At 36.7% G+C, this 22,434-nt stretch overlaps 1 protein-coding gene across 2 annotated transcripts; it reads right to left on the bottom strand.

Moving 5' to 3' along the window:
• Positions 1–14,692: 14,692 nt before the first annotated feature.
• LOC124638336 lies at positions 14,693–20,838 on the bottom strand. Of its 2 annotated transcripts, none has more exons than XM_047175278.1 (2): positions 18,653–20,838; positions 14,693–15,154 (listed from the first exon to the last, which is right to left on the bottom strand). In XM_047175278.1, the coding sequence occupies exons 1-2, from the start codon at positions 20,085–20,087 to the stop codon at positions 15,117–15,119; spliced, it is 1,473 nt and encodes a 490-aa protein (XP_047031234.1). In that variant the 5' UTR covers positions 20,088–20,838; the 3' UTR covers positions 14,693–15,116. The 2 variants fall into 2 exon arrangements, with proteins under 2 accessions (XP_047031234.1, XP_047031235.1); XM_047175279.1 differs by having other exon boundaries at positions 19,767–20,838.
• Between the last annotated feature and the right edge of the window lie 1,596 nt (positions 20,839–22,434).

Here is a 22,434-nt window from a genome sequence, read left to right as displayed (position 1 = left end):
AGGGCATATTTCTATTAACATGTGGCCAAAAGAACAAAGCGCAATTATTCATCACAATAAAATATAGCAAACATGTTATATACCTAATACCTAACAATAAGCTATTTTCTCTATAGCTTTACCCATAACACCCACAAACTGAAATAACTTCATCACATCTACCTAAACATTTTAATCTTTAACCACAACGATCTCCATAAACGCTGCCTTCAAATGGATTAAGCAATGGAACGAACCCATGGAGAACAAAATGACTAGCGGAAATGTCATAATGCAAAATCTCCTAAGAAAGTAGCAACCGAAATGCGGGAGTTCGAGGTTCGAGGACTACTACTTACTAGCTCCGCTTGTAATGTATTGGTGATATTCAAAATAAAATCACCAATCAATCAAGACCAAACTTTGATAGATTGCTTGTGATTTGACAAAAAACCTTAACGTCCCGTTAGTAATTCTAGTAACTGATCACGCCTACCGTACCTTGCTTAACCTACAAGAAGGCGCCTGACTAGTGTTGCCCAAATTCAGTCTTGGTCTTGCAGTCTTGGTCTTATTCTTGCGTTTTTGCAAGACCAAGACCAAGAACAAGACTGCGTATTTTTAGCAAGACCAAGACCAAGACTGACCGTGCAAGACTTGAGCAAGAACAAGACATAGCCTGCAAGACTCTTGCGTCTTGCAGCTAGGACTTAGCGCTATTTCACTGAGTAGTTAGGTGTAACAGTTCGGTGTATAGGTAGGTACGCTTAGGAATTCTATGAGACGCAAAAAACTGTATCAAAGAATATGAAAAACTGGACCTATGCGCATTACGAATAATAAAATATCTATTAAAATCAAACTGAGTGCATGCATAGTTATGTTTTAACCATCGACACTTTGATAATGCGGCATCAAAGGTTTTGTACTTACTTCTCAAAGAAATTTGCCGCTTTTCGGAAGTACATGGTTATGATACACGCGCCGGCGGCTTCTTTTGAAATCTACAACAATCGTTGCCGCCACGCCGAAATCATAACATTTGACACTATTTGATTGCCGCCATAGGGCGTAGGTATACTCATGCAAAATAATTTCCTAGTAGAGTACCTACAGGTGTTCCAAAGAATAAATAAGTTTCAGAGTGCTTAGAATGAAAATGAATACATTATACTGATCACGCAAGTAGTATTATGATTAGGATAAAATGGTAAGGATAGGTAGTAGATGTCATATTAATTCATTCTAGTAAGTATATATTATAATATTGATTACTTATATGGTTTTAAACTAATTACTTAGGTACTATTATTGTACATTTAGTCATTATATTTCTTACATTTTTTTACATGTTTTAGCAAATGTAAGCATATAAATCATAAATGTTTATTAAGAAACAGTTACTTCCATGTAGGGAATGCAATCCCGACTCGAGATTGCAAATTCGGGATCCCGCGGGATTAGAAATATCAATCCCGCGGGATCCCGGAATTTTCGGGATCCCGTCTAATTAAAAAAAAAAATGAATTCAGATGACTGAAAAGGCTAATAACTGCGTGTTTGTGATAGTGAGGTTAATTAAAATAACATATTACTCGAAAGAAAATAAAAACCTTTATTCTTTAATCTTACCAACTAAATAATAATCAGGTTGTAAGGAAATTAACGTAGGTAAATTAGGTAATCAAAACAATAAGCTTATTTCAAGGGAATTAGGAAAAAGAGTGATTTTGAGAATGACTCCTTAAAAAACAAAGGGTATTAATAGTTTCATCTGCTAAACGGCATCTAATGTCCGTTGCAATGTACCCCGCTGCTGAGAATGCCCTCTCCGACTCAACGCTGGTTGGCAACAGCGTGGCGAAGCAATTATATGCAAACTGCAAAAATCGCCCCCTTGTGCCTCCACACTCAAGCAAATCCATTTCTTTTTTAATGGTAGATTCTAATTTGTCTAAGCTCGTGGACGTATATATACGTGCAAAAGGACTTGGTTGTGTGTGTGTTGCGTCGCTGACCACTGCCGCCCAATCCCGTCAATCTCGAACGGGATCTCGTCATATGATGCGTCGGGATTGATCCCGAAAAATTACACGAGATCTCGCGAGATCGGGATCCCCCGGGATCGGGATTGCATTCCCTACTTCCATGGAAAACGACATATAGGTCAGTTGATTTTTCGAATTTCTTATCAAATCTTCAGTTATTTATTAATCTGCTTGATCTTTACTATGGCTATGTTAATTCAAGCTCACAATGTTCCAATACGTTTTTCTAAGATTTAAAGTAAACTTTAATAAATAGTAATAGACTAATAGGTAATTGCAAGACTTGCAAGACTCTTGCTGCAAGACCAAGACCAAGACCAAGACTGGGAGCGCAAGACCAAGACCAAGACCAGGTGTATTGGCGCAAGACCAAGACCAAGACTGGTTAAGTCTCGTCTTGTTCTTGCATTTGGGCAACACTACGCCTGACCTACCTTTCTTATGGTGTCTCTGCTAGTTTTCCTTCCTCTATGACCACAAAGTACACCTATAGACAATTCCCATGCAAATCCCATTAGATTTTTAGTCCAAGGTTTGGTGAGGCAAAACTTATGGAGGTCGGTATGGGTTCTATGGGGTCCATTTGTTTTGATAAAGGGAAGGCTTACGGTGGCGCAGATCTTTATAACACTGCCCTTATTTTTGGGTTTTGCGTATTTTGCGACTTAGATTATATTGATGTGGTTATTATCTTTTTGGCGAGAGGTTCTGTATAGAGTATCCTACTTAGGAATTTATGGGAAATAAGATTGTATAAATCTGAAGGGCGTTTTTGTTTAGTTTAATATGCTTATTTATCTCAGGAAGTACTAGAGCGATTTGAACACGAATTGTAGTGTTAAAGTAGCCCATTTATTGAAAAAGTAGGTATATGGGCTATAATTACTTAAAAATTAATGTTAATTGTATACTCAATAATATATTATCCCACATCAATCGGTAAACGTTTCCCAAGCATATTTCACAGTCCTCTCTATTTCAATAATTCCAAGTGAAAGCTTCCCACGTATACATACACAAGTGAACCCACATACCCGACGTCCAGATGATCCATTAATACCGACCATCAAGCCATTTTAATCTAATTTTCATTCCCTTACTGAACACGATACATGACCGCAAAATGAATCATTGACCACAGTGTAACACCTCTGTGTGTGTGTGTAGCTGTACTGTGGGTGTACGGGTAATAGCTAGACTGTGGCTGTGTTTCATCAGTTTCTATAAAAATAATATTTGCTGTTTGGGCAGTAGTATCATTTAATTTAGAAATTGTTTAAATAAATTGTAATTAATTATTAGGTCATGTATTAGCTTCTCAATATTAAGTACTTCAACTTTACTGTCTCTAACAAAGCATATTAATCCTTGAATGTTATGTACAGGAATAATTGGACTTCAGATTTATGTACTGTATGCTACCTGTTGTTTGTCTTAATCTGTAGTATGTCACTGTACTTATTAAATAAATAAATAATTAAAATTGTAAATGTGTGATGATGTAGTGATATGTCACGGACATAATAGGTAATTCAGTAATTTACAGGAAGAAAATTAAGGGAAATCATAATATCATTTAAGGGTCTCAGATTATAAAAATTCAATGGCATGTTGAATCCTGATATAATTTGGCTTCCAATGGACAACATAACGATACAAACATTTTTGTCTAACGTATAATAAAAAATATACTGACTGCATGACAAAACAATAAATAATTTCTCAAAATTCTATTTACATATTTTCATACACAGCCAACAATATTGCCAACGTCAACATTTTCATATGTCGTTTAAAAGAGTCCCGTCCGACGTGTCGTCCGATGCGCCGTCCGATGCGCGCGTCCGATGCGAGCGATAAATCAATTGATATCGCGGATGTCGGGACTCGGATTAGCATACGCAAATGACTCGCACATGCTATGCGTTGCTGTGATACCATCGTTTTCGATGCATCTTTTTATTTGGTGTGATATTTAATTTATAATATACTGGATATAATATTTTTGGGTTTTGAGAGCGGTACTGATACGGGATACCAGGTGAGAAGTTGTATCTAAACTACATATGTCTATTATAATGATATGCTTTTGCTCTTACACAATTCGTAAAAAAAATCAAAATCAAAATCTTTTTATTTCACATAGGCCTTTGCAGGCGCCTATGAAACGTCACATTAGTTGCACGGTTCCAAAAAGTTGGTCTCATGGAGAAGAGCCGGCAAGAAACTCCATAGACATATAGACGTATAAGAAGATTTTCAGATTTATGCCATATCACATCTTATAAGTTCCTAGATAACAATTAGTTTCAACTATAACTACCATACTAAACCATTTTTAAGTAGACCACTAATACTCTTACAACCAATGCAAAATTACATGGAAACTTTTCCTTTATTAAAATGTCCATCATAAAAATCCATTATAATAACAGGAAACATCAAAACCATTTGAGTTAAACTTTCCAATTCAAATTCAAACTATAAAAGTTAAGTATAAGTCACGTTTAGGTGTTACATCTATTGTGGCAGTAGCCAAGCGTAATAAAAATAAACGTTTTTCTCTCAATGTGCACGGGACATTACCGGATAAAGGCGAAGTTCGGTGCGCGGGAATTTTGTACTAGCTAGCATACCCACTACTTGCGCCACGCACGCACACATGACAAGCTCGCCGCGTATTCGCTACACACACACAACAAGTTTCCTTACATGTGTGCGTTTGCGAGTGTTAACAGATTTTATTCTGTCCATGTGTGTTTTCAGCGTACATTTTCGTAGGTGTGCCGTATTTTTGACTGAACTAGCTGTACTTTTCGAACATTACAATGGACACAGCGAAACTGGTGTCATATTTTTCTTGAATATGAGTTCGGTACAATGCCGGTTTCCGAGACGGAGCTTCCGTCTTTTTTGTTGTTGTTTTTTATATTGTTTTTGTTTTTTTATTTATTTATTGTATCTGCATTTGTAAGGTGAACGTTGTTTAAGGTTTTAAGTATTCATAAGTTTATTTGCACCTTTCTGTCATGAAGAGTTGGCGGTGAAAAAAAAAACTTGAGGGAAGAGTTGATATTGTAGGTACTGCTTGAATTATTTTAAAGAAATGCATAATTGTTTTCTTAGTAACCTTGATGATACACAGTACCTAAATCTTTTTCATGAAATAAGCCGAGTATTGCAAAACTCAATTATCTCACATTTCAACTTACTCACGATAATGACCAAAAACTATAGCAACCATAAAATCCATTCCACAAAGAAACCGACGCGGACGGCCAAACTTCTGCATACAAATATTACCTAAATGCAGTCGAACAATACTCAAAAATAAAAAGATTTCAAGATGTTGAAGCCGTCAGTTTTATATGTACATACGTTGGAACAAACAATTCTCTGGAGACAAGGAAACAACGCGAACTAAGCTCCAAAGCTGACTTGCTTCGGTCAGGAATCGAACCCGGAACACTTGCCTCCCACGGGCATTACTCGCTCTTAGTTTTGTACCTCGCATTTTATTTTGTTTTAAACGGAAAAGAAACGAAATAAAAGCTCTTTTATGGCGTTTTCATATTGGGGTGGGAATATTTATTTTATGATTTTGGATTGTATGTTTAAGTCTATTTTAATTTTAGGGGATAGGAGTTAACAACACACATACTTTAGAAATAAGCATTACCTTTATAAATTCTTTCTTTCCTGTCTTCTTTCTTTATTATGTATGTGTGTACAAAAATGTGTAAATAAATAAATACTTACATATTAGGTTTCAGTTTTCAACCAGGCCAATTTTACATAAGGGTGAGCAACCACTAAAAACCTCTTATTTTTTGGGAAGTCGGCTAAAATTAAAACCTTTCACTAAAATTCCCAAAGAGTCGTATTTAAAAAAACGCAGACAAACTCATCACAACCTATCCTCGTATATTGCAATTTTTTTCGAAACGTCCAAAGTTCTCGACTTAAAAGCACTTTGTTTTACTTAAGCCAGGGTTAACTTGAACTTTAGCTATCTACTATTAGCATAAAGTTTACAAAGACTCTGCAAAGTATTAAAGTTTCCTCAGAAATTGATAAGGCTCCTACTACCAGATTTTAACGTGGCTCTTTATAAATTTATTACTGTGAGATGAATCTCTTTAGCATAATTTATAAGTTTTTTGGCAAGTGCATGGGAATTTATTTAAGTGTTTTGTGATGGGGCTGTTTGCCTCCAGTATTTTGCGAAAGGAATTTAAATTCAATTTTGTCTGTAAGCCGTTGGTTAATGCGTTGTAAGTTGATGTACAACTAACGATTAGTTGTATGTAATGTATGTTTACGTGCTGATTTATTTACATATCATTGATAGAAATAAATAAAAAAAGAAAATGTTTTTAAAATCCATAGATCACATACCTACTCCAATATCATACTAGTCACATATTTCGAAATAATTCTGTCAGCAAGAAAATTTAATTCACATTTCTGCAAACAAACTTGTCCATAATTTTTCCCCGAGCACACAGTACATTTGTTATCTTAACCATAAACTCGAAAAGGGTACGTTTGTACCCTTTCCGGGCTAATCCGCAGTTGCCATGGCAACAGCCCTTAAGGTTATAATGACCAATTAATTAAATCTCCCTCTTTAAGCTAAGGCACCGAAAAATATGAACGGATAATCATCAAAGGGCTTTTAAAAGTTTTGTCAGAATTAATTTAATATTTCTTAGCAATTAATAGACGGAATCAATTTTGAGAGCCGTAGTGAGTTTGGTTGTGTGTATTTTTCACACCTTTTTAGCTTTGAAGGTTTCCTCATAAAATAAATAAGAACTTTGACATATTTTCTGTTAAATAAACGACCTTGTATTTATCGATATTTTGAAGGCAGAATATCGAGCTTAATGCTTAGTAAGATTTTGGACAGATAAAAATTTAAGGGTGATGATGTTATATAAAGTAAGCCTCAGAGTATCTCTAGCTCTTCTCGGGGTTTGTTCTGCTTCCCTGCCCTTTTGGAATCACTTCCCATACCTAAATAATTTGTATACCATTTGAATCGGTTCAACAGTTTAGGCGTGAAAGCGCGACATTCATCCGCATACATAGGGTTTCTTTTGCATTAATAATAGTTTCTCCCTATAAAATCTTCTATCAACCCCACAAAATTGGAAGTCACGGAGGTATATTAAAATGTAACATTATCTATCTATATAAAGCATTTTAGTTTCACATGGCCAGTCATGTATAAGTAATGCTTCTCCAAAGTGCATGATATGCCTTTGAACGCAACTCAACCTGCTCTGAGCTTTCTAGAAAATAATATTTAATGTACCTGGGTTTCTGACTAGACATTTTAATATAGACTGTAACGATGAAATACCGAGTTTGGGGAACTTAGGCGGATTACTACAAGAGGATATATGTGTTAGGTGAAGTTATTTTAGACGTGTTGTTGCTTTTTTTTAGTTGTAAACTGTATATAATTTTCACAATATTTTTACTGATTTCGGTACCGTTTATGTGTAAACTGTAAATATTGTTTTGAATTTAAGGTTTCATTAAACTAGTTTTATACAACCAAATGTTTTATCAAATTGAAACATACTTTACTATTCAAAAAAACCGGCCAAGTGCGAGTCGGACTCGTGCACGAAGGGTTCCGTAAATTACAGTTAAATCAACCTATCTCAAAAACTATAAGAGATACTTTGATCAAACCAAAAATCGTTGAAAGAGTTAATTAGCATGCATCACCTCTATTTTTTTTAGAATTTTATACCCCGTAGTTATAAAAATAGAGGGGGGGGGACATACTTTTTACGACTTTGAGAGCTGATATCTCAAAAACCGTTCACTTTAAGAAAAATGTTTTTTAGAAAACTTTATATCATTTTAAAAGACCTTTCCATTGATACCCCACACGGGTATGTACATCGAAAAAAAAAATTTCATCCCTCAGTTACATGTATGGGGGGCCCCACCCCCAATTCTTTTTTTTACTATTTAGTGTCATATTTTTGTAGCGGTTCATACAACACATATTCCCATCAAATTTCATCACTGTAGTACTTATAGTTTCCGAGTAAATCGGCTGTGACAGACGGACAGACGGACAGACGGACAGACGGACATGACGAAACTATAAGGGTTCCGTTTTTGCCATTTTGGCTACGGAACCCTAAAAAGGAAGTAATGTAAGTAAAAAAAATATAATTTTAAGTAATTATTATTGTAAGTTTATTAGTTTTCACCGTCGTAATTCAATTTTTTACAACGATACAACTATTTACTTTCAGTCCAAAATATTTTTTATCCGATTTAATGAGTCTTCAGTACAAATAAAATGTGTGCTAACTGTTAATTTTTTCAAAAGAGAAAATAAGATCACAAAAAAACAATGTTTCCTTTATTCGAAATTTGTATGTAAAAACATTATAATTAGTCGTCCCTTTGTTGAGGCCGGCTTACACATATAATTCTTTAGAATAACAAGGCTCAATTAGACGTGTTTCAAACGGTAAACTTGTAATAATTCAAATTGAACATGCCTTACCAGGCATTATTGTTGAATTATTTCCAAATGTAACGGAAAGTGCATTCAAAACAAAGGCCTTTGTTATTATTGCGGATTTTTGAATTTTCTTGTTTGTCTGTTGGTTGTGTTACCTCTTGAAATTTTTGTTTTTGAGATAAAGCAATTCATATTTTTCACTCTAGGACCATTATTTTGGTACGTAGAAAGTTTTGCATTTTAAAATTGTTTTTTTGCTTATTTGTATTTAATAAATCAACATAAACTCAATGTTGACAGTTTAACATTTTCTTACGTATTTTTTTCAGACTAATTTTTTTTAAGAGAGAACCAATGGTAAAAACTTATGTTTTAAAAACAAAAGACAGTCATCGCAGGTGGCCCGGAAATCCTCACATACGAATGTAAGCAAAGGCTTTAAAAATTAGTCGACGCCATATTAATTACACTCGGTTGCATATTTTATTCGTAACCGCGTGGGAACGTGGTACACATATTGGAGCGACTTTTAGAGATTTATGTTGTTACAAAGAATCAATTTTTGGTCCGCGTTATAATTTTGAATTACAATTTGTATGTGTGTTTCTTAAATAGCACGGGAGAAAATGAAATAAATATTTTTCAAAGGTTTTTAGAATTGTGTCAAACACAACATCTCAAAGAATCATTCACAAATCATTCAAATTTAATATTTTTGTAATAATTTCAAAAGCTTTCCAATGCTTAATTCGTGTGCCGTACCATAATGTCGTCATAAAAAATAATGGCCGTCTGTTTCGACTGCGTTTGACGTAACGATGTCACATGGAAAACGTATTTTCGTTTTTTTTTTCGCATTTTCGTACAAAGAACCCAAAAAACCGCAGAATGAAAATTTTAATTTTATTTTCGCTGAATTACTTTTTTAATGAGATCTTTCTGATGATGATTGGTGCTCAGGTATTAATGTGTTCAGATTAATTACTTGCTTTTTATTATGCGCCGTTTAATGGTCGAAAATTGTGCTCGGATTTTTTGCAATCAAGTTTAAAAATAGAACATTTCATGTAAGTTTCTTCGTAATTATTTTGATGCCATATTTTTTACTTTTATTTATTTATAGCCTTCAAAATCACTACATAAATACATATTACAATAATGAAGGAAATATAACAATTGAATTACCATACAATAATTTGAAACAAAACGTACATTTATTGAAACATATTTTGAAATAAAAACATCTCCACACAAATTGTAAACATTGCATACAAGCCCCAAAAACCTTTGAAAACACGTCGACCCACTATTTGAGCAACATCTAATGGAACAGGAATATCGAGTGCACATAATGCATTGTATTGCGCCCCGGATTCACTCGGGTACCGTGTACCTGTCACCCGGGTCTCGGGTACCTGTCGCACGGATATCGTCGCCCCGTGCATTAGCCGTGATGAATGAACCCTATTTCTGTATTACATTCCCGAACTAATAAACTTGAAGTTAATGTATGAGATTGTCTGATTTGTGATATGGATGAATATGACTTTTCAGAAATAAACTAAAATCTTGTCAAAGGTGTAACTGCAGAGTAAAATAATTATTTAAAATAAAGTTGAAAAAACGCAAGTATTTCTTATGAGCTTTTAAAAGCATTTAAATTTCAAGCATACAATATTTTTAAAAGAACTTACTTAAATTATATTCAAAGACCGGTTTATCATTCGTACCTAACAAGAACCTGCATCTGTCTACCCTTTTCTCAACCACGTTGGGAGTAACTTCCAAACTAAAATCAGATGGAATACTAGTGTTACCCTATTCTTCTTTTAAAATAAGAAATCAAATTCACCACATACTCTGCCAGACCTTATATCACCATGTAATCCTACTCTCGTTTACTTCATAAAAGCAAACTAGTCTATTTAGTCTTTCACAGCAACATTTAAGTATGGAATAATGAAGAGTAGACTGCACTTGAGTTAAAAATTCGGCATCCCCTAGCCAGACGGGGCCACTTCAGATTTTAGCTTTAACGAGAGCGCAGATGACATTTTTGACGAATACACCAGTTTGTTACATGTAAATTATAATGAATAGTTATGTTTGCAAACATCAATTTTCATTTTTCGTAAAATCTGAACATTGTCTATCTTATCATATGAACATCTGCCTAATCTTTTCCCAACTATCTTGGGGTCAGCATCCAGGCTAACCAGACGCAGCTGAGTACCAGTATTTTACAAGGAGCGGGTACCTGATCTGACCTCCTCAACCCAGTTACACGGGCTAGGTACCTACTCTTAGGTAAGACTGGTTAGATTCATCTGATAACATTTAAAAAAGTATTGTATTTCTTATTGTATCTACGTAATTTGACGGGTAAAGTAAATGCTTAAACTTTTCTAATCGCTCGTCCATGCTCAATTAAATACCCTAAAAATAACACCTTTACAGTTTCAAATAATCTTATGTATGTAACCTTGCCACTATTGTAACCTGACCCTTAAGCAATAAATATGTAATATACATGACAAATGGCAATTATTTACAGTTTAAGTGTACGGACAACTTCCCTGCTGAATGCAGTTCTGGTAATGCGTTAAGTTTGGGAGGCGCGCTGATACGCTAGTGTTGGGGCACTACCGATGCCTTATATCGATGAAATTAAATAGTTATATTTTTGTCTTCTCTTTACTGATTGTGCGTCTTCAGCCATGAAATCAAAAGTAAACAAGCTACCCAAAAAGTTGAAATATAAGACAAAAATTTTAAGCACTTCAAACTTGGAAGTACAAGTAATTCCTACTATTATCCCATACCACATTTATACTGTTCACCATAATAAGAACAAGCAAGACATATGTGTACCTACGCTCATAAGTGAATAGTAGAAGAGAATTGCTAGTAGACAACAGATATCAGTGTTTGCATACATTTTGTTATTTTTATCAGCGTTTTATAGTCCATAATATTATCACACGTTTACGTAGTTCCATCGATACTCCTACATTTTCCAACCATGTCAGCACATCACTAGTAGTTAATAGTAACTCGTCGTCTAACAGGGAACGTCTTTGCTCTCTTAAGACAATTTCCAGGAATACGCGCCATTGCATCCAGTTAGTCTCTACGTTTGTCACTATTCTGCAACTGAGCTGCGAAATTGTACCTACATTGACAGGTTTGTGAAAATGTTAGAGATAAATGGAGAATATTCTTTACTGAAAATTATTGGTAATATTTTTACAGCATTAAACTGCCTTTTCATCGAATTTTGTACCTTATAAGGTTTTTGAAATGACAGGGAATGAACATCGTATCATTATTCTTAAAGCAGACTTTTTCTAAAATTAGGCATATTTTTTTTTAACTTAACATAATGTAATAAGTCAAATTATATTCTCCCGTATGATAAAGATTCTATTTCTCAAGCAAAAACTTTATTCCCAATCTAGCACATTAATATCACACGTATTTCATCCCCAGTTAGCTCTAGTTAAACATCTTTGCATCGCTCTGAATTCAGCCATTTGACGCCTAGTGCAAGCGCCGAAATGTTTGTAACTTTTGATTTTACTAAATTCTCAAGCAGCAACCTTCGAAGTTGGTGAGTTATTTATGTGAAGAGAACTCTATGTTAATCTACCATTTCACATCCAAAAAATATTCGCCAAAAAACCCAAAATTTCTATCAGAATACGTCAGCATCGCATCCAAAACGATGCAATACGTACACTGGTTTTATCAGCACCGCTACTAATGCAATATTATAGTGCAGCTAACCGTTCCCAAGCCGTTTGCAATGGCCATTGATTCTTTATTGAAAATACTTCGTTATCTCGCTCTTAGCTGTTTGTTAGTTTGTGACGATTATCGGTTTTCAACTCTTCTGTTAGTGAGAAGTACGGTTTGTATTCTTTAGATTTTTTTCTGTAGCCATTCTTTCAACTGTGCCTCCAGATTTGAATTTTCTTTTACCTGTGTGTGCTGTAATATACATAAGGTGGTAAAATAAAATGTTGTTGCCTGAAATTGGCGTACATTACAAACATCGAATATATAAAGCGAAACGTCACACAATAACAAGTAACGACTTAAGCGTGTTCTTCTTGCGGACGAATAAAAAGTAGCCCATGCTAATGCCATAGGTACTAAAAATGTCATCATAATTCGTTCAATTGTTTTTTACATGAAAAAGTAACAAACATTTTCCACATAAAACAGAAAAAAAAACATGTTCTTTTAGGCACGTTTTAACATAATATTCAAATAGATCCGTTGTGCATTGCCACTCAATATCGGCCGGTAACATTCCTCTCATAACGGGCCGGAGCTAATGAAACGGAATAGTTTCGATATAGCTAAAATTTTAATTAAAACAAACGCCCGATAACCGGGGAGGTATTTCGCGTTAACATTTAGGGTCAATTCCCACTGAAAGAGCAGCGGCCGGCAGCGGCCGTAAGAGCACGGAAAATGTAAGAGCGCGGCGCGGTGCGGCGCCGCGCGGCGCCGCGCGGCCCGCCGCGCTCGCGCTCAATCCCTTGCAATTACGGCCGCTGCCGGCCGCTGCCGGCCGCTGCTCTTTCAGTGGGAATTGACCCTTAGTCGCTGATTTTTCGTCCAATACCGAACATAAGGGTCGGCGCACGGTTGCGATTTTTGTGGAAACTTCTCTCCAATTCAGTTTTTTTTATGGTAAATTGGTATGGTATGGTAATTTGGTAATTTGCCTCGTTGGTCTAGTTGTCGCAAGTGTGGCTGCTGAGCACGAGGTCTCGGGTTCGATTCCCGAGTCGGGCCGAAATCGCTTTGTGGGTTTTAGAAGACTCACAAAGCAGCCCGAAGCCTGGAAGTTGGTGATTGATTCACCCGTGCATCGGAGAGCACGTAAATGTCGGTCCTGCGCCTGATCTCTTTCCGGTCGTGTCGGATTGCCGTCCCATCGGGCTATGAGAGTGAAGGAATAGGGAGTGCACCTGTGTCTGCGCAAATGCTTGTGCACTATAATATGTCCTGCGCAGTTGGCTAATCTCCTTACATGAGAACAGCCGCCGTAGCCGATAATCGGCTAGGAGGACATCATGGTAATTTGTCACAAATTTTTCATATAGGTAATGCAGAAGTGAATAAAGAGAGTCATCTTTTATGGAATAAATAAAGAATCTTGAAAACAAATTTCAATAGTTTAAAATTATTTCTTATGCATGTTTTTGAATCTAGGGAAGTTCTATCGCATTTTTGCTCAGAAAAGCTTAACATGGTAATGCCATCTTTTACTTTTTTTAATCCTTAGGGTTCATACAGTAAGATTTGATTTTCTAAACAAAAATGATTATTATTCGACTTTATCTACATTTATGATTTATTTGCGAGTCTCGTGTCGATTTCGTGCAGTATTTTGTCTTACAATGTGCACCAGCTCTTAACTATGCAAAATATTTGAACCACGGTTTTGTTAACCCGTCTGTACCCTGCAGTATGGTTCATAATAATTATTGGAATTTTATTCGACTGTCAAACTCAGTTCTACTAGGGCTAGGAATTTTGATGTCTACATTTTGCTGTCTTGTGTCAATTATGGTTTCTTACCTCATAGATCCTTTTTTGTCCAATTTTGGGTTCTTTGCAGTTCAGAAACATCTATTTTACGATATATATAGTTTCTTACACTTTCATTAGACACAAGCTGTATTTTAAAAACTTTAGGTATGGCGAACTCAACATTGCCTAACTTGAGTATCAAATCTTAAACAACCTAAGTGACTTTTAAGACTAACAAATTAGAAAATGACAAACAGTATACACATATTACACATATTGATCACTAATATAGGTAATAACAACACATAATTAAACAAACAAACAACCAATTTATAATCGAACAAGCACAACAGAACAAGTTGTTTGGGTACGAACAATAACCGGCTCGTTATTATTTAAAACGGCAATTGTAACGTTTCAATATTTGGTATTTGAACCAAGTTTGACTATTGAACAGTATTATTCGGCCCGCGGCTGCACCATGGTTAAATACACCGCATACATATTAACGATCTACGTCCCAATATTGTATCTGTATGTTCATTTGCGTACTAAAGATTGAATTTTGACATTAGCATTGTTTGGGAGAATTCTTGGGCTGTAGAAATGACTGAGGCTGTTTCCGAAATATAGGTACTGGTTTATTCCAACGGATGATTTGTAACAAATTATATAATTAAACGGCGCGCGACGCGTACAATTTTCACAGCTGATCGGTAAGGTGTGTGAGCGGCCCGCGATCCTCGTACGTGGCTGCCCCCCGCGCCGCGCTGTCCCCCCTCCGATGCCATCGCCGGTGGCGCCTCCATCGACGTCGTTCCTATGTTCTAGAGGTTTCCGAACATCCTGCCCGGGTTGAAACATCGTCTTCAATAGGTAAAGGACATATGTTGTTGAAGGCCCTTGTGATGTTGCCCTTCTTGGTCTTGATTTCCGCCACCCTCGTGATGCCGTCAGCACCAGGAAACACCTTGACGATACGGCCTAATAGCCAATGTAGTGGTGGTTGCGTTTTCTCTCTGATCAGAACTAACTGATTCAGCTTAATTTCGCCTGTGGACGCATGCCATCTGGTTCTCTGCTGCAACATGACAACATATTCATGACTGAATCGGTTCCAAAAGTGTTGCCGTAGATGCTCAATTCTTTTGTAGCGGTCCAATCGAGTGATGTTGACGGAGTGTACCTGCGGCTGAGAAACGGATATTAGCGGTCGTCCAATTAAAAAGTGCGAAGGAGTGAGAGCGGTAAGGTCGTCAGGAGACGAAGAAAGAGCAACAAGGGGACGGGAATTTAATATAGCCTCAATTTGGACTAGGTATGTGTTCATCTCCTCATATGTTAGATGAGAAGAATGAACAATGGTTTTTAAGTGTCTTTTTGTAGACTTAACGGCGGCCTCTGTTATACCATTAAAATGTGGACTATAAGGAGGAGTAAAGCTAAACTTTATCGCTTCTTGTGCAAAATAGGTTTCTAAATTTGAATTAGCCAAGAATTGTGCAAGCTCATTAAATACGCCCACAAAAGCTGTGCCGTTATCAGAGAGGATACTGTGTGGTTTACCCCGACGAGCAACGAATCTCTTTAACGCGGCAAGATAGGCGTCTTTGGTGAGATCCGTCACAAGCTCCAGATGAACAGCCTTTACTGCCAAACAGACGAACACACAGATATAGGATTTAATGAGTCTGGCACCTCTGCCTTTACGGTCAGCTATCAGCATTGGTCCGGCGTAGTCGACACTACAATTATAAAACGGAAATTCAAGCTGTGTCCTCGTGCGTGGTAGCTGACCCATGACTGGTTGCACCGCTTGACACCTAAATCTGAAACATTTGACACATTCTCTGAATGTACCTTTAGATAAATTTCTACCTCCTAAAGGCCAGTAAGTTTGACGAATGTGTGATAAAAGAAGTTGTGGCCCTGCATGCATAAGCTTAAGATGTTCATAACGAAATAATATTTTCGTAATGTGATGTTTACTATCTAGCAATATTGGATGTTTTGTGTCGTAACTGTAGTTAGCGTTATCTAACCTGCCACCTACGCGAATTACACCTCGATCATCCATAAATGGAGACAGTGAAGCAAGCCTATTTTTGCTGGATAGTGGCCTTTTTAAACTAAGTGTTTTGTATTCGTCAGAAAACATTTCCATTTGACTAAAACGTAACATAACAGTAAATGCTTCATTTAATTCATCACAGGATAAATGACCACACAACCTGCTGTTAGGATTTTTTAAATTAAAAATGAACCTAAGTACATAAGCGAAAATACGTTTTAATTTGTTTATGTTAGATTTATTACTAATCAAACGACTGATAACTGATTGAGTTGATTGACAGTTATCTACTAAATGAACTTTAAATTCAGGTATGTCGGAATTAGAACCCGTATTTGGCATTTTAGGCCAACGATCTTCGCCTAATTTTAAAAACTCTGGGCCCGACCACCACAATTTACAGGTGCCGATTTGATCGGCCCTCAGCCCGCGAGATATGAAGTCGGCCGGGTTCTCTTTCGACGACACGTATCTCCAAGAATTTTCCCCGGTACTTTCTTGTATCTCACTGACACGGTTACGAACAAAAGGCTTTAATTTATTCGGCGATGCAGATAACCAACAGAGAACTATCGTCGAATCACACCAATAATAACACTTATTTATTTTAATAGTTAGTGAGTCTACTACCTTTGCACTCAGTCTTGCTCCCAACAAGGCCCCGCACAGTTCAAGACGGGGTATGGTTGTATGTTTAATGGGAGCTACCTTATTTTTCGAAGTTAAAAGGTGAACGGTTATAGTATCATCATTATTTAGGCAACGAACGTACACACATGCCCCATAGGCACACTCGGATGCATCTGTAAAAATGTGCAACTCAATTATTTTATGATTAACACTAAATGCATGCCGTGGTATGTTTAAATTATTCAAACACGATAACGTAGTGACGAATGACGACCAACATTCTTGAGTGTCACGAGAAACCGGTTCGTCCCACGAACATTTTTCTAACCATAATTTTTGCATTGTTATCTTTGCCAATACGACACACGGCCCTACTAGCCCTAATGGGTCAAAGATTTGACTAATGCAAGATAAAATGTAACGTTTAGTTATTTTATTAGTTGGAGGTAGATTTATAGAAAAAGTTAACTGATCTAAATCGCGAACCCAGTTTAAGCCCAATACTTTAGCAGTGTTATGAGATTGATTACGATTTAAATCCAGAATGTTATTATCATTCTGATCAAGGGATGACAACATAGCCTTCATCACTTGTGGGCTATTAGATTGCCATTTTCTTAATTTGAATTGAGCTGATGCTAAAATCGAACTCACCTCCTTGCATAACAGTATGGTTGCTGACTCAGTGTCACTGCCTCCCAAATAATCATCAACGTACATGTCCCGTTGTATAGCTTGCTTTACGTCATCATTAGACGCCTGTGAAGCGAGACTTACGAGTGCCTTTGTCGCTAAGTATGGTGCCGAAGCGGTGCCATAAGTAACTGTATTAAGAACAAAGGTTTTAAGCGGTTCATGTTGATTAAATCTAAATAGGATTTTTTTGTAAAGAGCGTTGAGATTTATTTAAATCTATAGCTCTATACATTTTCTCTACATCTCCTGATACAACGTATCTATGTTTTCGAAAACGAAGTAAAATAGAATAAAGATCGTCCTGTACAGTCGGACCGATCATTTGTAGGTGATTTAAAGAAATACCTGAAGTCGTCACAGCTGACGCGTCAAAGACAACTCTTAATTTAGTTGTAGTACTTTGCTCGCGCGTAACACCGTGATGTGGTAAATAGTAACTTATGTTATCATTTGAGTTACTAACTTCAGACATATGCCCTAATTGCAAGTACTCGTGCATAAAATCGATATACCTACCTTTGAATAAGGGATCACGTTCAAACCTACGTTCGAGCGAAAGAAATCGAACTTTCGCCATTTGGTATGAGTCACCTAAAACATCTGGTGACTGTTTAAATGGCATTTTAACAATAAAACGCCCGTCTTCGCCACGAGTAGTAGTGCGTAAAAAATGTTCCTCACATGCACGTTCCTCGGCTGACAACGAATGTTTTTCTGATATTGAATCTAGTTCCCAAAACCGAGTGAGTTCAGGTTTTATTTCCTGCACAAAATTACACACTGGTTGGTCACGGGATGGACTAGGTTGCGCAATAAACCCAGAAATAAGCCATCCTAATTTAGATTCGTATAACCTAGGTTGACATTTGCCTAGATTTATTGTGTTAGTACCTAAAATATTCCAGAACTGTTCAGCACCTAGTAAAATGTCTACGCTTGACGGTTTATAATAGTGAGGGTCAGCTAGACAGATGCCTGATGGAAGTGGAATAGTACTTATATCAATTAATGTCGATGGTAATGATTTGGTTATCTCTGGTAATACTAAACAATCAATTGTTGTTTTAAATTTACCCGAGTAAGATTCTAAGGTTAAGGAACAAGACTGTGTGCTTTTACAAGTTTGCTGGTTAATACCCGTTATTCTGGAGTTTACGTTACGTTTAAGTGAACCCAGCTTACCACACAGCTCCTCAGTTATAAAGTTTGCGGTACTGCCGTTGTCCAGCAGCACCCTCGCTACGTGGCTGCGGCCGCTGCTGTCGCGCACCTTCACCCTCGCTGTGGAAAGCAATACGGTGGACGAAGTAGTATTCTGTATAGCTTTGGCAGTTAAAGTAACATTATCTGTTATTTGACTACTGGTAGTCGGCTCGCTGTCTTTGTCTACGTGTAACAGTGTATTATGTTTTGCCTTACAATACTTGCACCGAGCCCACAATTTGCATTTTTGTTCGGAATGGCCCGGGTTTAAACAGTTAAGACAAACCTTGTATTCTTTAGCCTTCTGATTACGAACATCTGACGTCAGTTTTCGAAAACTATCACACTTAAATAAAACATGACTTTGTTTGCACATTGGACAATTTGAGCTCGAAACCTTATTTGAAATATTATTATTATCAGTTGATGTTATGGCAAAACTTTTTTGCTTATTTGATTTATTGTTTGAGGTCTTGTTTTTAATAGCTTCAGAGTCCTCAACTGATTCCAACAAGTCTGCCCTGTTATTTAAAAAAGTTAAAAATTTAGACAATGTAGGTGCCTCGGATAACGTATTTCTAAATTCTTCCCAATGAACGTAAGTTTTAGTATCTAATTTGTGAGCCATTATATAAATAATTAAGGTGTCCCAGTGCTGCGTCGGTTGTCCTAAAATTGTTAAAGCTCTGAGATTTTTTGTAGTACTATCGACTAAATGACGTACTGCTTTACTGGACTCCTTTTCTATTTGATCGACATTAAATAACGATTGAACATGATTATTTACCAAAAGACGATTATTATTGTAACGTTTCGTCAATAAATCCCAGGCGATGCTGTAGTTACCAGAATTAAAATCCAAGCTTCTAATAATTAAGGCAGCAGCACCCTTTAACGAGGACCTCAGATAATGAAATTTACTTATGTCATCCAACAATGTGTTCTTGTGTATAAGAGAATCAAACGTGTCTCTAAACTCGAGCCAATGCTGATAGCTTCCATCAAAATGTGGTAAACTAATCTGTGGTAATTTCACAACACTATGTTTCGACTGTGTGGCGTCATTATTATCTGAAGCTTGTACGGAACTCACCAACACGCTGGCTCTTCGCTCGCTATGCTGACGTCGCACCTCGCGCGCCGATGACACCAAGGAGAAGTATTGGTTTTGAAAGGCTTCGCGATCAGCCAATGCCTCGGCGGAGTCCTCCATCAGCAGCTCGATATCCCCCTGTATTTTATCATAGTCATTGTATAATAAATCCATTTTATCAAGTCGGGTTTCCAGTTCTGTTACTTGTAAATCACTTAATCGTGAACAAGAAAGGACTACATTTAAATAATTGCTGAAAAGCGTAAGTTTAGCTTTACAGCTTGCACGTTTCTTAACTAATTCTTTAAGTTTAGAGTCCATTATTCAAATAAATAATAATTACGTTAATTCGTAACTAATGAGCAAGCACTGCGTTGAATAAATTGCAAAGCGACAGATGTTGACCTTGAGTGAATTAGCGGTCAAGCTAACACGTATCCGTGTAAACAGGTTTCTTATTTTTGCCTGCTACTAATTATGCAGCGATGCACCTACAATAATAGGCTTGAGCGATAACCAGGCTTGAAATATGTGCAACGAAATGAATGCGATGACTAATAAATATGGGGAAAAAAAATGGAACAGATTTAAATGGCCAACAAAGCGGGAAGAATTTAAGAAGTGATAAAGGGCAATGATTAATTGGAACGACACACTATTTACCGATCCGTAGCCACAGTTATCCGTTCTCGTCGATATATTTCTTGGAGACGTGTGCGCCACGTTGGTTTTTTCCTGCGCTGCAAAATCGCCACGCACGCGTCACTGCACGCCTGCCTCCGTTGTTTTTTCTTTCTTGCGAAGGACCACTTTGTTTGGGAGAATTCTTGGGCTGTAGAAATGACTGAGGCTGTTTCCGAAATATAGGTACTGGTTTATTCCAACGGATGATTTGTAACAAATTATATAATTAAACGGCGCGCGACGCGTACAATTTTCACAGCTGATCGGTAAGGTGTGTGAGCGGCCCGCGATCCTCGTACGTGGCTGCCCCCCGCGCCGCGCTGTCCCCCCTCCGATGCCATCGCCGGTGGCGCCTCCATCGACGTCGTTCCTATGTTCTAGAGGTTTCCGAACAAGCATCTTATCTCTAGTAATCGAACAACAGATAGATAAACTGGTAGATGTAGTTAACAGTTGTAAAACGAAAGTAGTTCTAAGGGTTAACTATTCTTGAATAGTCAATTATTACCGCACCGATGTTTTATAAACATACTTACATCAGAATCGGTTTAGACACGGGTTAGACTGGAAGCCGACCCCAACTTAGTTGGGAAAAATGGCTCGGAGGATGACATCAGAATCAGTTTAAAATTCTTAAAAGTTATAATAATGTGGGTATTAAACTACCAGGTACCGACCCGCATATTCACGCTTGAGAAGCTATTTCTTTGACCTCTACTACACTGACCTTATAATTCCTAGTAAATAGTGAATGTTAATTAGTATCTTAGTCATTATTGTGTGTCATAACTAATTTCCATGGGAAACATAGTCTTCAGGTATCTCGCATTTTCTTGCTAAGAAGTCATCTATAATTAAATAAGTTGCGTAAAAGCTGCGTGATTTAAAAATCAATTTTATATTATTGTTACTGAAAGTTTGCTGTCTATTCTCAGTACGTGCAAGTAGAGGGATTGTTTTTTTATGTTTCTTAAGCCTATACCCTATACCTTATGTATTGAATCTGTGATTTACATCAATCGGCACTTCACATGGACTCTAAATGCAACTGACAAGATATGGATGGAATTTTCAGTACAAGTAATATTATGGCGCTATGGCTATTGCTTAAAAAACATGTAATTCTCAAAACTGCACATACATCATGAGACATCAATTGAAGGATCGACCACGCAATACACAGATGCATTACACGTACTAAGTAAACAAATCAAACCAGATATTTTTCTCACAGTGCTCATTATGACTCCTTATAGGCTCTCACGGCCGCCAGAGAGTCTGTCAAAGGCATACGCCATATTGGAACACCTATTAAAGAAAAAATGTGGACAAGATTTAACATTTTAATGCAAGAAGTTCCGCATAGTTGGGCTAGTAACGTCAGCTATGACCATTTGAGAAGACAGGCCTAATTATCAAGGGAATTTATTATAGTGATACCTCCATTGAGCTTCGATTTTGCTGTAATGTATTATGGATAAGTGTTGCTAGTTTTGCTCGAGAACTATTATTTACTGTCTAGTTTTTTAATGGTGTTAATGTACCGTAAATATATTTTTTTACATAAAAATAGGTAAAATGAATACAGAAGTGTGAACTCTGCTAAAACTTTATATTTTGAATTAATACTTGAATTTTGTAGTATTTTACTGCAACATTGTTGAATCTTTTAACAAATTACTCAGTGTACATCTTTTAACAAAACGTCTGACTCTTACAGTATTTTCACTTTTATTCCTATTATTAAAAGCCTTCATCCCGTCATTATCACCATATCTTTCACTTTCCTTTCCTTAAAAACCTACGTATCCTAGCAATATTTCAAAAATTAAAACCCTCCTCTGGCAGACACTAAATTATTTTACAATATCGCAGACGACGCCAATATTTTACCAGATATGTCAATTTGGTTCGGTCCGCCATTATTAGCTTAAAAGAAAAGCTAACAGAATTTTAAAAGAATATTTTCAAAGACATAGCTTGG

This window comes from Helicoverpa zea, chromosome 17 (assembly GCF_022581195.2).
Source record: "Helicoverpa zea isolate HzStark_Cry1AcR chromosome 17, ilHelZeax1.1, whole genome shotgun sequence".
Taxonomy (NCBI): Eukaryota; Metazoa; Arthropoda; class Insecta; order Lepidoptera; family Noctuidae; genus Helicoverpa; species Helicoverpa zea.
This window is presented reverse-complemented; position numbering and strand designations above follow the sequence as displayed.

What these genes read in the sequence shown, in the direction of transcription:
- LOC124638336 (XM_047175278.1), bottom strand. Translation starts at nt 20,087, where the DNA reads ATGGACTCTAAACTTAAAGAATTAGTTAAGAAACGTGCAAGCTGTAAA. An exon ending in TATAACTGAGGAGCTGTGTG is followed by an intron (nt 15,155 to 18,652) that starts GTAAGCTGGGTT and finishes GTCATGTTGCAG; the next exon opens with CAGAGAACCAGATGGCATGC.